The sequence below is a fragment of the Dipodomys spectabilis genome, unplaced genomic scaffold (genome assembly GCF_019054845.1).
Source record: "Dipodomys spectabilis isolate Male_0828 unplaced genomic scaffold, ASM1905484v1 ptg000006l, whole genome shotgun sequence".
NCBI classification, from domain to species: Eukaryota; Metazoa; Chordata; class Mammalia; order Rodentia; family Heteromyidae; genus Dipodomys; species Dipodomys spectabilis.
This window is the reverse complement of record NW_024870683.1, coordinates 19862366-19878391: the sequence shown is the minus strand read 5'-3', so window position 1 is coordinate 19878391 and position 16026 is coordinate 19862366. Positions and strand designations below refer to the sequence as shown.

General features: G+C 40.5%; 1 protein-coding gene across 9 annotated transcripts in view; it reads left to right on the top strand.

Annotated features, from left to right (window-relative positions):
• Lpar1 (lysophosphatidic acid receptor 1) overlaps positions 1-7261 on the top strand; it is a 282752-nt gene extending 275491 nt beyond the window's left edge. For all 9 annotated transcript variants that reach the window (XM_042695753.1, XM_042695744.1, XM_042695778.1 and 6 more), the window contains one exon: positions 4776-7261. In XM_042695753.1, coding sequence (XP_042551687.1) covers positions 4776-5077 — 302 coding nt within the window. In that variant the 3' untranslated portion in view covers positions 5078-7261. The remainder of the gene's footprint in view (positions 1-4775) is intronic.
• Positions 7262-16026: the final 8765 nt, after the last annotated feature.

Sequence of the window (16026 nt, the reverse complement as noted above, 5' to 3'; positions counted from 1 at the left end):
TCTCAGGCTCCTGAGTAGCTAGGATTATAGGTGTGAGCCACCGGCACCCAGCACAATATGAGACTTCTATCTCTAATGAACCACCAAAAAAGTGGAAAGTGGTGGAACCTAGCCTTGAGCAACAAAGCAAAGAGACAGTATTCAGGCCCTGAGTTCAAGTTTTAGTAATGGAACACACACACAAACATGAAGGTCATCATTTCTAATAATCCCTCACATGGTTTATCATTATGTGTAATCAGGGGTGAGAACCTGGACTGGACTAGAAAATTCTTGAATGTCTTAGCCAGATTCATAAGGCCTTTCATGATGTTAGATATCTTATTTTCTACTACTTCTCCTTCCAACTCCATGATAAATGATCATAACTTCCTTTGACCTTTCTACAGTTACCTATCATTCCTTTGTTTTATGCCAGAAACTCCATCAGAAATATGCCCAAAATATACATACTATTAAAAGGAATGTCCCAAGTACCATACCATACTATTCCCCAGCTTGGGTGGTGGTGTAGTGATTTTTCAGACTTTCCAGAACAAGCTGATGCTTCCTTGTATCTCTTCTCCCTTTTCCTCCCTTATTCCCCCCCCCCCCCCAAACCCCAGCACTCAACTGGAAGTCCTTGGACTACCATAATCAAAATGATATAGTGTCTGAGTTTTATGAAATATCATGTCTTTATGGTTCCAACCAGGCTTTCCTAATCTGCCTTGGAGAAATCTGCCTTCTCCGCTGCTGTTCCACACGCACCCTCTCCAATGGCCAGCACTACTGGTAGTCAGGAGAATGCTTAATTTAAAGAGGACTCTTACGACTTGCACCTCTCTGGAATCAGCAAGATGCTCTATGGGCCACAGAGGCAGAGAGTTAGCACTTCTCTGCGTTTCGGATGCTGCCAGGGAGGCTTCTGCCCCTCGTAATGGGGCTTTACCTCTGGCCCTGTGCTTGCCTAGGTGGGTGCTCTTACTACTGAGCCATGCCACCAGAACTATTTTCTGCTGATAGCTTTTAAGATAGGGTCTCCCTTCATACCCAGGTGTATGCCTGGGTGTGATCACCTGCCTCACCATAGTTAACAGGTACACATTACTATGTTCAGACCTCCCTCAGAACTTTTCTGCCTAGACTGGCTTTGAACCCTGATCTTCCAATTTCAGCCTCTCCAGTAGCTTAGATTGAAAATGTCAGCCACCAGCTGCCCCATTATTATTTTACTTAACTTTTTTTTAAATGTGCAACAATAGAGCTTGAATTTAAGGCCTCTCACTTAGCTTTTTCTAAAAGCTCATCATTGGTGTTCTACCATTTGAGCCATGCCTCCCATCTAGCATTTTACTGGTTATTTAGAGATGGAGTCACACAAACATTTCCGCTCTGCCGGCCTCAAACTGGGATCCTTAGATCTCAGCCTCCTAAGTAGCCTGGGTTACAGGCATAAGCCACTATGTAGCCAGGATACATAAGCCAGTAGCATCCAGCTGGCTAATTCTCATTAAAGCATTTTATTTTGTTTTTAGCACTCTAGGGGAAAATCCATAATCTGAATAAATTTGATTTTAGAATAATTTGCTTGCTACCTTAATCATTTTCCAGTCCCTTCCTCCCCTCTGTAGTGCATCCTCATTTTTTTGGTCATTTTAATTCTCAATACCACTAGGAAAAAGAAGGGCAATAAGTAGAAAAAATACTGCAAATTTTTTATTGTTACTGAGTTTTTTGTTGGATTTTTTTTTTGGTGTTGTTACTGGGGCTTGAAATCAAGTTTTCATGTTCTCACTTGGCTTTTTTGCTCAAGGCTGGCACTTTACCACTTAAACCATACCTCTGCTTCCAGCTTTTTGATGGTTAACTGGCAATAAGAGTTTCAGGAACTTTTCTGAGTTGACCTCAAACCACGATCCTCGTAAGTAGCTAGGATTACAGGCATGAGCCACTGGAGCCTGACTGCCTGCTGAGCCTATACTGAGTCACTGAAATATTTGATTGAGACTTGAAGATTTAAACAGTGTGGTTGGGTCTAATCTTCATAGAAAACAAAACCGAACCAGTTCTTCTCTGGACAAGGGAGAAAATTCTTACATTTTTTAATAGTATCTACTCTTCTCAGCCTGGGCTGTTTCCCAAACACTATGTCCAATCTAGCAGAGCACCTTACATCTTTTTGTTGTTGTTTAAAAGTAAGGACAAGGCCTGTAGGCTAGTTTCTAAGACCACCCCCCCCTTTTTTTAAAGAAAGATTTTAATTTTCTCAAATCTTAACATTAGAAGAAATCATAATCAATAATGATTCCATCTGAATTCTGTTACTTCTGAGCCAAGTCAAGCCAACTGAGTAGCTACCTAAGAATAAGGAATATTCCCTCTGCTCCCTGGAAGGAAGATCTGTGTTTGCTTCTATCAAATCAGACTCTGAACTTGAACTCCATGAAAGCTCAGATAAAAGAAAGGGGAAAGGAGGCTTGAAAGTATACGCTCCCATTCATGAGGGGCGTGTATGTGTGTGTTTTGAGTTTCCAAGTAACTGAATAGTGGGACTGTGCATTTTCCATCCCCAGGAATAATTACCTTCCTGGCTTCTCGATGAATAATGCATTATTTCTGAAACCCAAGAGGCATCCTTTGATTTTCCTTTTCTATTTAGCTTTCTGAGCGATTTTCAATAAAGGAAATTCAAGGACTTTGGAATGAATGCTGTATTAACATTTTTATTGAAGTTCAGATAGCGCCTTGGCTATTATCTCCTGATATTTGGAATATTATTATTTTTTCTCTCTAAGGAGAGTCTAAGGTGTTGCATTTATTAGAAAATGAAACACATTGGACAGTCTTCAAAGTGAACAGCAGTTTAAAACTAATATACACTGGTGTTACAGAACAAAGAGATTTATGGAGGCATTTTCCCTCTCCTCACTTTATTTTCATTTCCCTGCTGAAAGGGCTTTAAAAAAGGAAAGCTCATATTCAAAACTGGACCGTTTGGGGATGAAATCTCATTTGTTGACATTTTGTGAAACTCATCCCTTGGGGCTAGTCCAAGGCCAGTTTATGCCAGGACTACCATTTAAATCTAAAGATTCAAAGTTACTTCTGGGGTCACTCTTACCACTCCTTTGCTCATTGTGTATCCTGATCGTCCATGCAGGCTCCATTAGGTTGTTGAAATGCACACAAGAGACCCACGGATCCCATTAGCTCACATCCCTTTAGTTGAGAATCCCCAGCAGACCCTAAGGGAGCAAACACAGTAATAAGTTTAATACACCTTACAACTTTCACTTTCCATAAAACCCAAATGAGAAGCCACTTCAGAAATGAAATTGAATTAAGAATAGAATCTATATCTCTCTTCCTTCTAAAATTACAGTCAAATCTTAGTCCAGTGCCAGTGGCTCACACATACAATCCTAGCTACTCAAGAGGCTGAGATGTGAGTATCAAGTTTCAAAGGCCAGCCCAGATAAGAAAGTTCATGAGACTCCTATTTCCAATTAACCAGCAAAAAAGCTAGAAATGGAGCTGTGGCTCAAGTAATAGAATGCTGGCTTTGAGTGAAAAAGCTCAGGAACAGCACCCTGAGTTCAAGCTCCAGTATTAACAACAACAACAACAACAACAAAGCCTAAACAAATCAAAAACAAAATCCCTCTGCTTTTCCCCAATAGATCATGCTACAGAGCAGATCATAACAATATTGTTATTGTTACTATTACTATCTAGGTGAGTTTTTTTTCCCCTAAATTCACTTAATCCTTACAACTAACTTCATGAGGTGAATGTAATCATGTCCATTTTTCAGATGAGAAAACTGGGGTTAAAAAAAAGGTAATTAGGAGCTGGGCGCTGGTGGCTCACGCCTGTAATCCTAGCTACTCAGGAGGCTGAGATCTGAGGATCGTGGTTCAAAGCCAGCCCGGGCAGGAAAGACCATGAGACTCCTATCTCCAATAAACCACTAGAAAACTGGAAGTGGCGCTGTAGCTCAAGTGGTAGAGCGCTCGCCTTGAGCTGAAGAGCTGAGGGACAGCGCCCAGGCCCAGAGTTCAAGCCCCACGACCGACAAAAAAAAAAAAAAAGGTAATTAGGGATTTGAGCCATGACAAACTGAAACTACAAACTGTGCCTTAGCTATCAAATGATATTTATTGTTTATCTTTTGCCTGAGCACTATATTTATGAGATTTTTTTGAAGAAAATGTATGAAGTGTATATTCAGAATGCACTTTTACATGTCTAAATTGCTTAGCAAACTCTTGTGATTTTTTCAACTAATAAATATTTGATTTTAGTAATGTCTGAATTGATGATTATTAATATTATATATAATATAATGTTATATCATTACTATCTTCAGCTTATTCTAGAAAAGGGATACTTTATTTACCATAATGGTATGTGGTTTGAAGTGCTAGGATTTTTTTGTTTTTGTTTTTGTTTTTGTTTGTGCCAGTCCTGGAGTTTGAACTCAATTCCTTGTTTCTGTCCCTTAGTTTTTAAATTTTTTCTCAAGGCTGGTGCTTTACCACTTGAGCCATAGCCCCACTTTTCGCTTTTTGGTGGTCAATTGGAGTTAAGAGTTCTATGGACTTTCCTACCTAGGCTGCTTTTGAACAATTCTCAGATCTCAGCCTGCTGAATAGCTGGTATTATAGGCATGAACCATTTCTAGGGGTTTTATAATAAACTGAAATCATTGCACTTTCTGGTTGCATATTTAATAATGATGCTTTTGCATTCTTTCTCTTTGAAATCCTTCCAAACCCTACCCTGTTGTTCAGGTGCCTTTATCATCTGCTGGACTCCGGGACTGGTGTTGTTACTGCTAGATGTATGCTGCCCACAGTGTGATGTTCTGGCCTATGAGAAATTCTTCCTCCTCCTGGCTGAATTCAACTCTGCCATGAACCCCATCATCTACTCCTACCGCGACAAGGAGATGAGCGCCACCTTCAGGCAGATCCTCTGCTGCCAGCGCAGTGAGAGCACCAATGGCCCTACCGAGGGCTCTGACCGCTCAGCATCCTCCCTCAACCACACCATCCTCGCTGGAGTCCATAGCAATGACCATTCTGTGGTTTAGGAAGAAAACTCAGATGAGAAGCTCGCTGACTTCGCTGGAGGCAGAGACCACCTACCTCTCCTCTACCTGCTTACTGGGCAAAGTGGGGAGAGGGAGTGGACAGAACAAAAGAAACTCGTGTACTTAAACACTAACCAATGGCAGTATTTGTTCCCAGGCCCCCAGGAGACTTGATAGATGGTGAGAATTAGGTTATGTGACCACCCTTGTCCCCAACCTTTTGAAAGTAGAAAGTGGGAGTTCTCGCCATGGAATTCAGAAATAAACTGGAGTGTCCAGTAAGATAGACTACACTAACTAACTAGACTTTAGAAGATCCTGTGTGATTTGGTGCAGGTCAGAAGAAATTCTGACCAATTGAGGCTACAACTTCTTTTTTACATACAGGTTTCCCTTTGGTTTTTATTTTTCAAGAATACATTTCCTTTAATAAACATGTGTATACCTTTTGGCAGGATTGTGATGGGTAAGACTATAGACTGTTAAGCTACCATGGTTTTCTTTTTGTCCTTGTATAAGAAAACTGTAAATTAGAATTATTATTATTTTTTGCCTAGAAAGCATGCATGTAATGTATGTATACAGTATGCTTTACTTAAAAAGATAAAAGAATACTAATTTTAAGATTTCTAGGACAGAGAAGTTCTAGTTATGAAAAATAGTCTTTGTTTAGGCTCTGAAAGAAATAATGCTTTAATCACAATATTACCTGTTTAAATTAAAGTGTTGTAACAAGTGTAAAGGGAATAGGGAATATGAACTTATCACCAAAAGATATACTCTAAAAAATCATAGAGGACAAAACACAGTAATATTGTTTCTACATATTTGAAACCCCAAGTATGTTCTTTTTGCTCATATGTGAGAGAAAAACTTTAATAGCCTGTGGTTTTCTGAGTTATGCAATAATACTTACTGTAGAAAACTTGAAGATTGCAGAGATATGTATAAAAAGTAAAAGATAATTACCAATAATATCACAACCCAGAAATAACCATCATTAGTGGTCTCCTTCCATGTATGCCTGTAAGCATATTATATACTTTCTTACATGATTGGGATAATGCTATAAACAACTTTATAACTAGTTTTTTATTACAGAATTGCCAGATTTTTTATGGTATTAAAATTTTTACAGAAATAATTTTAGTAGCTATGTCATATTCCATTTAATAGCTCCAACTCATTTCATTTAACCATTGCCATACAATTGACTCTTGAGGTTATTTCAAATTTTTACTGCTATAAAATTTCAAAAATATGTTGTATATGTAAAACATTGACCATAGAATCAATTACTTAGGTTGTATTCCCATGAAGGATTCTTTTTTAAATGTGAACTATCTTCTTATACCTGTACTTTTTATAAATAAGGATTTCCTACTTTTTAACTGCTTTGGTGGCAGTTGTGAGGAAAACCAGTTAAAATTCCTTTTTTTTTTTTTTTACAAAAGAAAGAAAGTGGTTACTTTAGTTGAGAGTGACTTTCTTTGAATATAACAGGATGGATTTGAAAGTCAACAGTCTCAGTTAACAGAACACTCTAGCCATTTCAATTTTTGTTTTGCAGGGAATGATCCCCACTTTTGGTAGCCACGACTGTAATGTAATATAATACAAAGAAATCAAACATGCCATGTGAATGAATGATCAATGAATTAATTAGCTAGGGGCTCTTCTCTAGCAAGGGGATGGCATGACTGGGTATGGGACTGGTTACCGTGTGTTCTCCAGAAACTGCCCACATGGGCGGCTGCCACATTAGGTGACATCTATGTAATAATGCATTGTCCAGGCAAACTCTGGAGTGTTTCAGTTTGTGGTAAAGAGAAACTAGAAAGTAATGCAGTCTTGAAGCAGGTATGGGGAAGTGAGGAGGAAGTCTCAGAGGAAGAACTGAAGAAGAATGGCCGTCTAGGAAGGAGGAAATCAGTGTGTGGCCGGCATTTGAATGGAAAGGGTTGCTTTGTAGAGCACTTCCAGGGATGAGAATGTGGGAACCCGTTGGCAGAAAGGTGTCTGCGTGAATGTTACACAAAACACAGAGCATTTTAGACTGGAAGTATAGGAAATGAACTTGGACCTTAACGGAGGTGCCTATTTTGATGGGGGAGCTGTGGACTATTTGAAATGAAAAGCATCCTAATTGGACTTAATAAATCATTCTCAATCTGTGTTTGCTAATGTGTGGTTCTAATCACTGCTGTTGCTCTTGTTTGAGAGCCTTCTGGCTTGCATTTTTTTGGTATTTTTCCTGGGTCACCTGCTTTTTATTTCTGCCACAAGATTGCTAAACTCTGAGGTGAAGAAAACACCTACCTTGCCATCCCTTTCCCTCCCCTTTCCTCTTCCCTTCATCCCAGATCTAGTCTGTTCAATCTAAGGCATCAATCTTAGGGCAATCAGTCCTTCTATGTCTAAGAGATGGTGGTGTCTGTCCCATAAAAGGAGAGATCATGTTTCTTCCCTCAACAGAATAACTATACAAGTGAGTTTATTTAAACAAGCAAAACAAAACAAAAAACACCTGGCTAGGTGTTGGTAGCTTACACCTGTAGTGCATTTTGGATACTATCTGACAGAAAACATGTGTATTACTTAGGGGCAAAATCTGTCATGAGTCTACCTAATGTCCATTCACATTCTAGCATTTATACACCGGGCTCATAATTTTCGTAATGTCCTATGCTTCATATTCACAGATTATTTGATAGTAATCAGTGTAATAGCTCTTAAAACAATGAAACAAGAATGCACACTCCAAGGCCCATTAGCCAAATCCTCCAAGTTTTATATGACCTAGGTTGGAGGTCAGGTTTTATATTTTAAAATGATTATGAACATATTTTGTGACATAAAGAATTCCATGGGATTCCGATTTCAGTGTCCATAAATATAATTGTATTAGAGTACAGCCATCTATTATTAGATGTGGTATTATGACTACATATATACATACAATAATGGCAGCATTCCGTAGTTACCATGGAGACTGCCTGGCTCTTGAAACCTGACATATTTTCTGTCTCCCCTGTAAAGAATAAAACCAGGAATGCCAAATTTTCAAGTCCTTCATTTAGAGGATTCCAGTTTCTAATTATACTAAATTCATTTATGAACATTCAAAAGAGACAAAGGGCAAATTTTTCACAAGATCCCATAATCCTTCAGAGACAATTCTCACTTGAATCTTTGTATTAGCGATGATGTTCAATTTGAAACCATATCAGACTTAACAGAACAGCTTACCAAATCATGAAATTCTGAATATGTTAAGCATTCATCAGCCCTTTGTAAGTATGCCCTACATAGTTCATAATTTCTAGAGAAGAAATCTCAATACAACTGTTTCAGTTAGGAAATTAACAGCAATATAGAATCTAACATTGAATCTAAGATCACATTCAAGTTTCACCAAGTTGTCCAATAACAGTCTTCAAAGCATAAGTCCCAGATCATATGTTTTCATCTCTTTGAGCCCTCTTTGATTTTTTTTTTTTTTTGTCATGGGGCCTGAACTCTGGGCCTGGGCACTGTCCCTCAGCTCTTCAGCTGTAGACTAGAGCTCTACCACTTGTGCCTCAGCCCCACTTTCGGCTTTCTCTGCTTATGTGGTGCTGAGGAATCAAACCAAGGGCCTCATGCATGCAAGGCAAGCACTCTACCACGGAGCCACCTTCCCAGCCTGCTCTCTTTGATTTTGATCAGTCTTTTAATCTTTTTTTTTTTTTTTTCAAATCTTACTACCATGTTGCATTTATGGTGGGAGCCACAGCTTCCAGAAATCACTAATTTAAATTGTTTTACTGCCCTTCCAACAACTATTTATACATGAGGAAATTGGAACTCAGAGGGAAAACTGTAAGTATAAAGAAGAAAATAAGACGTTAGAAACAAAGATAGATTACTAAGTTCTTTTAAGTGCAAGGTAAGTTACCAGCATTGTAAATGGATAGAATGAAAGTAGAAAAATGGTGCTATCTACTAAAATTATTCTTGGGTGAAAATGATAAGATCATAAGGAGTTGTAAATTGCTTCTATCACCATTATCATTTAACTGATCCATTTACAATGTCTTGAGAGATCATTACCAATGTACAACATTCTTATATTACTGTGAATATTGCAAGCAAGATCCTTGATGAAGACTAGGATTTAGTAATGTTGTCAGAAAAAAAATAGTTAAAAATAAAATTACTCAACTAGGCACTGGTGGGTCAGGCCTGTAATCCTAGCTATTCAGGAACCTAAGATCTGAGGATTGTGGTTTGAAGCCAACCAGGGTAGAAAAGTCCAGGAGACTCTTATCTCTAACCAGCAAAACATTGGAAGTGGAGCTCTGGGTCAAGTGGTAAAGTGATATCCTTCGGCAGAAAAAGCCAAGGGACAATGCCCAGACTTGAGTTCAGGCCTCAGCCCCAGCACAAAAAATTGATTTAAATTTAAAAAAATCATACTGAGCACCAGTGGCTTACACTTGTAATCCTAGCTACTCTGGAAGCTGAGATCTGAAGATCCCAGTTCAAAGCCAGCCAAAGTAGACAAAAAGGAGAGACTCTTATCTCTTAACCAGTAAGCTGGAAGTGGAGTTGTAGCTCCAGTGATAGAGCACCAGCCTTGAGTGAAAAAACTAAGCAAGTGTGCAAGGCTCTGAGTTCAAGGCTCAGTACTGACAGACAAAAGGAAAAAAATAATTACAAATTGTATTAAAAGTTAGGAAGACAATAATGTTATGACAGAGAAATTGAAAGACCAAAAGGATGGACGAAGGCAGCGAGAGGAACGACTTCAAAGGAGTAGTCAGGAAAGCTTATGTTAGAATGGGAACTGTCCCTCTGTAAACCTTTCATCTTGAGCTGGAATTGCACGGAGGTATGGTTTTGTCAAGCTTTTGAACTTGTACCCAATCTGGTAATTAGTTCACATCAAACAACCCATTAGAAAAAAAATGGGCATAGGTCTGATGTAAGCACATAGGAATTTCCAACAAGCTATGAAGAAGCTTACTGAAAGCAAGTCATTTGGGAAAGAAGCGTAAGTACAGGCTGTGCCAGGGAAGCTTGAAAGGCAGAAGAGCAGGCTTGATGACTAGAGTGATTTGGGAAGTCATTTTATCCTTAGAATGGTGAGGAATGAGTTAATGGATTTAAGTCAAGAAGCAGTCTGGTTTACATTTAAGAATAAAGAAGTCTAGATCAGAAGCTGCCACCTGAACTAAGATGAAAGATGGAGTGGAGGTGCAGAAAGATATGGTTGGATGGTGGATGGATGGATGGATAGCGAGGTATTTGGGAGCTGTTGATTGCTTGCATTAGGAGGTTTACCCAAGACATCATGAACTTGAACTCTGAATGCACGGGGGACGGAAATATGTTGAGATGAGCCTACCTTGATTAAGAGCAAGTATCCAGGAAAGAAAGAAGAATTTTGCACTAGGGAACTAACTGGCTAAGATGTGGGGCTCAGAAGGTATCTGTGGAGTAAAGAGTTACATTGGTGAAGTCTTTTGGTTGTTCAGTTTTCTGCCAACATTTTGCTGTTTTCTTCACAGAGTCTCTAGTCTACTTGACAGGAATGAAGTAAAAGGAAAACTAGAAGATAGACTTAATATCTGAATACACTTTCCAGAAATGTGAAGGTGCAACTTTCCCCCAAAGTAAGGGCATTTGTGTACAACATATTAGACCCTTTTAAATTTGATAATACATTACAGAAATATATCCAAGGTAAACATGTACCACTTTGTTGTGAATTTAAATGTAGATGATTAATGATTATTGCTCACCAATATTTTGCCTTTTGTTTACCCCCTTTCCTGGACTCTGGGGAAAGTACAGTTGTGTTGGCAGGTTCATGTGACTAATAATGGCTGGTGGACTGTGAATGGTGTGCAGTAGCATTTCTAAGCTGATGAAGTAACAAGTCCTTTGCTACTTCCCATGCCTTCCACTCCCCAATTCCCTGTGAGGCAAGACTCATCCGCTGGTAGAATAAAACCCTTACCACCTCATGCTGAATGAATTCTTGACCAAGAAACATGCATTTTTCTGTTTCAAGTAAGATTTTGTGGTTCATTTGTTACTGCGGTCTAACTTATCCTGGTTAAGAAATAGTACTTTTTTTTAATTTAAATTTTATTGTAAAGGTGACGTCCAGTGGGGTTACAGTTATTAAGTCAAGTACATTTCTTTTTGAGCAGTGTCACCCCCTCCTTGATTTTCTCCCAGTTTTTCCCCTGCTGACCCCTCCCCCTAACTTGTATAGTTCATTTCCAACATAGTGTCTAGTGAATGGCACTGCTGAATTGCTGAATTGGTTCACCCTTTTTCCCATTTTCTGTGCTTCTCCTTGCCCACACAACAAAGGGTACAGAAATAAAAAACAGTGACAAAAGGGAATAAACCAAAAGAAAAGAAAATAGTATGACAAAAAAAAAAACTTGTTTCCATTTCTATACTTTCCAAGCTCTTTGTTGATGTCAGGTTTCATGGTGTTTATCTCCTTATTAATTTCACCTTCCATTTCCTACATGAGGCATGTAAAGTTTCTTTTTGTTGATGTCATCTTGAATGTTCTGTATTTTTTCTTCACTTTCCCTATGTTCTTCTATTTGTTTGTGGAACTGCCCTTTTATTTCATCGGCCAATTTTCTCATCATTGCTTGACTGGTGCTTTTGTTTTCCTTCTCTGCTTTACACTCACTCCAGTCCTCCCTGGAGTTGTTGGTTTTTGAGAGTGGCAGGTTGTCTTCATTGTTTATGAATTTTGTGGTCTTTTTTCTATACATCAACATAAAGTGGCATGTAGGCATTGCTTCTTTGTGTGATCTTCTGCTGTGATGTATGCATCTGGGTTCAGGGTCGTAGGTATTAGGCATTAGGTAGGTATTAGGTGGAAAGGCTTTTGTGCCTTGATAGGCATGAACCATGGCGCTGGAGGGGGGGGGGGGGGACGAGGGCTGTCAGCAGCACCCCACACTAGTCTGGATCAGAGGGGCTTCTGGGGCCGGCTCTGCTGTGGGTGAGGGCGTCCCATGCATCAAAGCAACTGATGGATTTTGGGGGTCAGCTTGGCCCAGACCCTAGGCGCTATGGGCAGGGGCATCCCACATAGGGACACCCCAGAAGGCTTTTTGAGGCTGCCTGGGTGCAACCCTAGACGTGGTGGGCCGGGACTTATATGCCAGGGCTGTGGGGTCCGGCTATGTGCAGATTCCCCAACTTGGCCCTGCAGGCGGCCGGTGCATGGCACCAATAGTGGGCCTTGGGGCCCAGCAGAGCCCAGACCCTGGGTGCTGCGGGTGATGGGCGCCGTCCCTCTTGGGGATACACAGGCGGGCTCGGTGGGTGAGGACCCCCCCTCCCCTGCGGGGTGCTGGCAGCTTCCCACGTGGGGATGCAAGTGTGGGCTTTTAGAAGCCCCGGTATGCCCATGCTCAAGTGGGAGCGCCCCAGCCACAAGCAAGAAAGCCAGAGGGAAGTTGGAGGCCCATCGTAAAGCTTACCAGTGTCAGGGTCCTGGCAAGCCCTTCCGGGTTAAGAGGTCAGGCCAGTGGTTAAAGCCCTGGCGAGTCCTTTCGGGTAAGAGGTCAGGCCAAGACCATTTGTGGGGTTAGAGGCTCCACCATTAAGGGGCGGGCTTGGTGGGCCAGGCGAGCCCCTTCCAGCGCCCAGGGGACCTGCCTGACTCCGGGAATGGCGCTCCTGCTGCGCACCCCAGTGGCTGCTGGTCTGAGGTTCTGGATCCCAGGTATGTCCTTGCGGCCTGCTGGTGAGGTTGGGGGGGTGGGGGGTGGGAAGGGTGTCAAGGGGGTAGCGAAGGGGAGAGGAGAGAAAGGAAGGAAAATAGGGATGGCTCTCCAGCTGAAGCCTGTGGTTGCTGGCAGCCTAGCTGGGCGCCCGCTTGGGTTTCTCCATGTTGTGTTTCCTCTCTTGTAGATGCTTCAATTTGAATTTGCTTGGTTGGTGCCAAACTCTTGATTGTTTCTAGTTTGTTCGCTGGTTGTCTTGGAGAGGAGTTCCATACTAGAGGGTCTGCTTCTCTGTTTGATCAGAGGGAGCTTGGGTTAACTCCTGTCACTACTCTGCCATCTTGATTCTTCCTGAGTACTCACTTTTTGTAGTTTTTGTTTGCTGTTGTTTGCTGGTACTGGTTCTTGAACTCAGGGCCTGGGTACTGTCCCTTAATTAGTTTTGTTCAAGGCTAGTGCACTACCACTTGAGCAACAGCTCCCTCTCGGCTTGTGTGTGTGTGTGTGTGTGCTTAATTGACATAAAAGTCTCATGGATTTTCTTGCCCAGGATGGCTTTGAACCGCTATCCTCAGATCTCACCCTCCAAGTAGCTAGGATTGCAGGCGCAAGCCACCAGTGTCTTATGCTATTACCTTTTTGATGAACATTAAGGTCCTTTCTGTTCCTTGCCTTTCCTGGATTATAGGAAATGTACATTTAAAATTTAAATTTTAGTAGAGGGTGTTATCATAATGAAAATAAGAGCATACCTCAGTGAAACAAAAAGTAAGAAATCAACAGTCAATGAAAACAAAACTGGCTCTTTGAGTAGATCAATGAAATGGATAGACTTCCAGCTAAGGAGGAATAGGGAAGGTGCAGTGACTCATGCCTGTAATCTTGGCTAGTTGGGAGACATAGTTTAGGAGGATTGCAGGTCAACCTTCTCAGGGTTTTAACCTAGACAAAAAGTACCTGAGACATCATCTCAACCAATAAAGCTGGTCTGGTAGTGTGTGCTTGTCACCACAGTTACAGTGGGAAGCATGAACAGGAAAATCATAGTCCAAGCTGGCCTGGACATAAATTTGGGATCCTATTTGAAAAATAACAAGCAAAAAGGGCTGGGGGTATAAGATCTTGAATTTAAACCCCAATATCAGGAAGAAAGGAAGGAAAGAAAGGAGGATGTAAGGAAGGAAGAAAGAAAGGGAGGAAGGGAGGATAAAGGGAGGAAGAGAGGGAGAAAGAAAGTAGGGAAAGAGGAAGAGAGGAAGAGGAGAGAGTAGTATAGTTTCCATGGACAGGAGCTTTGTCTACAACTCTGAGAATCTATTAAGTAGGCCAATTTCTTGAGACTCAGTCTTTAAAACTCACACAAAAAGGCTCACTTCCTCTTTTCCTCTTTCCCCATTTCTTCCTTGTGCAATCTTTTTTATTTTTTTTTGTTGGTCATGGGACTTGAACTATGGGCCTGAACACCATCCCTCAGCTCAAGGCTAGAGTTCTACCCCTAGAGAGCCACTTCCGGTTTTTTGAGTGGTTAATTGGAGATAAGAGTCTCATGGACTTTCCTGCCCGGGCTGGCTTTGAACTGTGATCCTCAGATCTTAGCCTCCTGAGTAGCTAGGATTACAGGCATGAGCCACTTTACCCCTTCTGAAACCTTTTGTAAGCATATGACCTATTAAACATCTTCTACATATTTAGGAAAGAATGATAAGAAAGACAGGGCTTCTATCCTTATAATCCTCTAGAATGGAGGTGAGCCATTGGAAGAAGACATTATATAAGTGGTCAAGGGTTTTACAAACAAGGCTTATTGGAGAAAGTGACTTTAAAGTTTACAGCTGAAAACTGTGGACATGATCTAGGTGAATCACATTATGTAAGAAAACTGATGGAATACAATGTTTCATCAGATAAACATTTAAAAACCTGTAGTTAAGGCCTGAAAGATTACATATACACATAGAGCATGAATAACAGGCTGGCATGAGAATAATTGTTAGGAGCTACATAAGGAAGAACCCTATGATTCATGCTAAAGGTTTTTTTCTTTATTCTAAGGAATGAGTACTTCTGGACTGGGGAGTTGATGAAAAGATAGGCGGTTACAAAACTTGCTGGTTGGATGATGGTATTGATGGATCAGGAGTGAATTAATGGAGAACAATGCAATGTCACTAATGTATCTGAGGTGAAAGATAGCATTAGCTTTGTTGAGGGGCCTGGATGAAAAGCAGTGGGCATGTGTTGTATACTTTAAGAGGTAGAACCAGCCAAGATTTAGTGACTGCTCAGATATTGCTTCCAAGGTGAAATGATAAGGAAAGTTCTTTTTTGTTTCAAGTTAAAGTAGTGCAGTCATTTAATAAGGTAGCAAATTAGACCAAGGACCAACACATTGGGAGTGAGGGTAGATAAGAAGAAGAAAGAAGCTCAGTTCCAGAAGAAGATAGTAGGAAAGGCTACATCTGAAGTTGGTCTTTGATGAAAAGAGTTGGCCAGAAATCACAACTTGAAATTTACTGGTACATTGATGGCTCTAGAAATAGAAACATTCTTTAGATTTCCCAGAGAGAGCTCCAGAATGAGGAGAAATAGAGGCCAATAAAACAACCATGGAGAAATGGTCATCTTTGCAGGTAGAAAGCAGCTCTTGTTGGAATTAATAGTAGCATAACTGGAAAATGGAATTGATATCCAAATAAATGGTATATTTCTTTCTGTATTCACAATTTTAAGGTCTTTCAGTTACATTTTAGACATTTTTGTTTTGTTTTGAGGTTGACTATTCAAAATTAGTTTTGCAAACTAGTAGGAAGTGGACTTTGAAGCAGTAATGAGAAGACTTTTCTTCTAACAGAAGCAATCTGGTCAGAATGTCCTTGCTGAAATAAATAGATTCTCAGAAGTTTTGGTCTCTTTGACTTCCTGCTTAAACTTAGCTTGTATTATAATCTGTTTTAGGTCACAGCTAAAGTCTGGGCTGGAGGAGGGCAGGGTGGGGCAGGGATTCATTTAACAGTGATTACTCAGAGGAACAAAGTGGTTGTTTAAGTGACTTCAAGAAGACCGGACACTGTCTGGTAACAACAGAAAAATGTTTGCTAATATCTACACTAAGGTTTTCGGCTGATAACCTTACTGTCTGCTAATGATAGCTGTTCTTTTTAGTGTCTGATTTTGGTTTAATTTATTCACACACAGAAA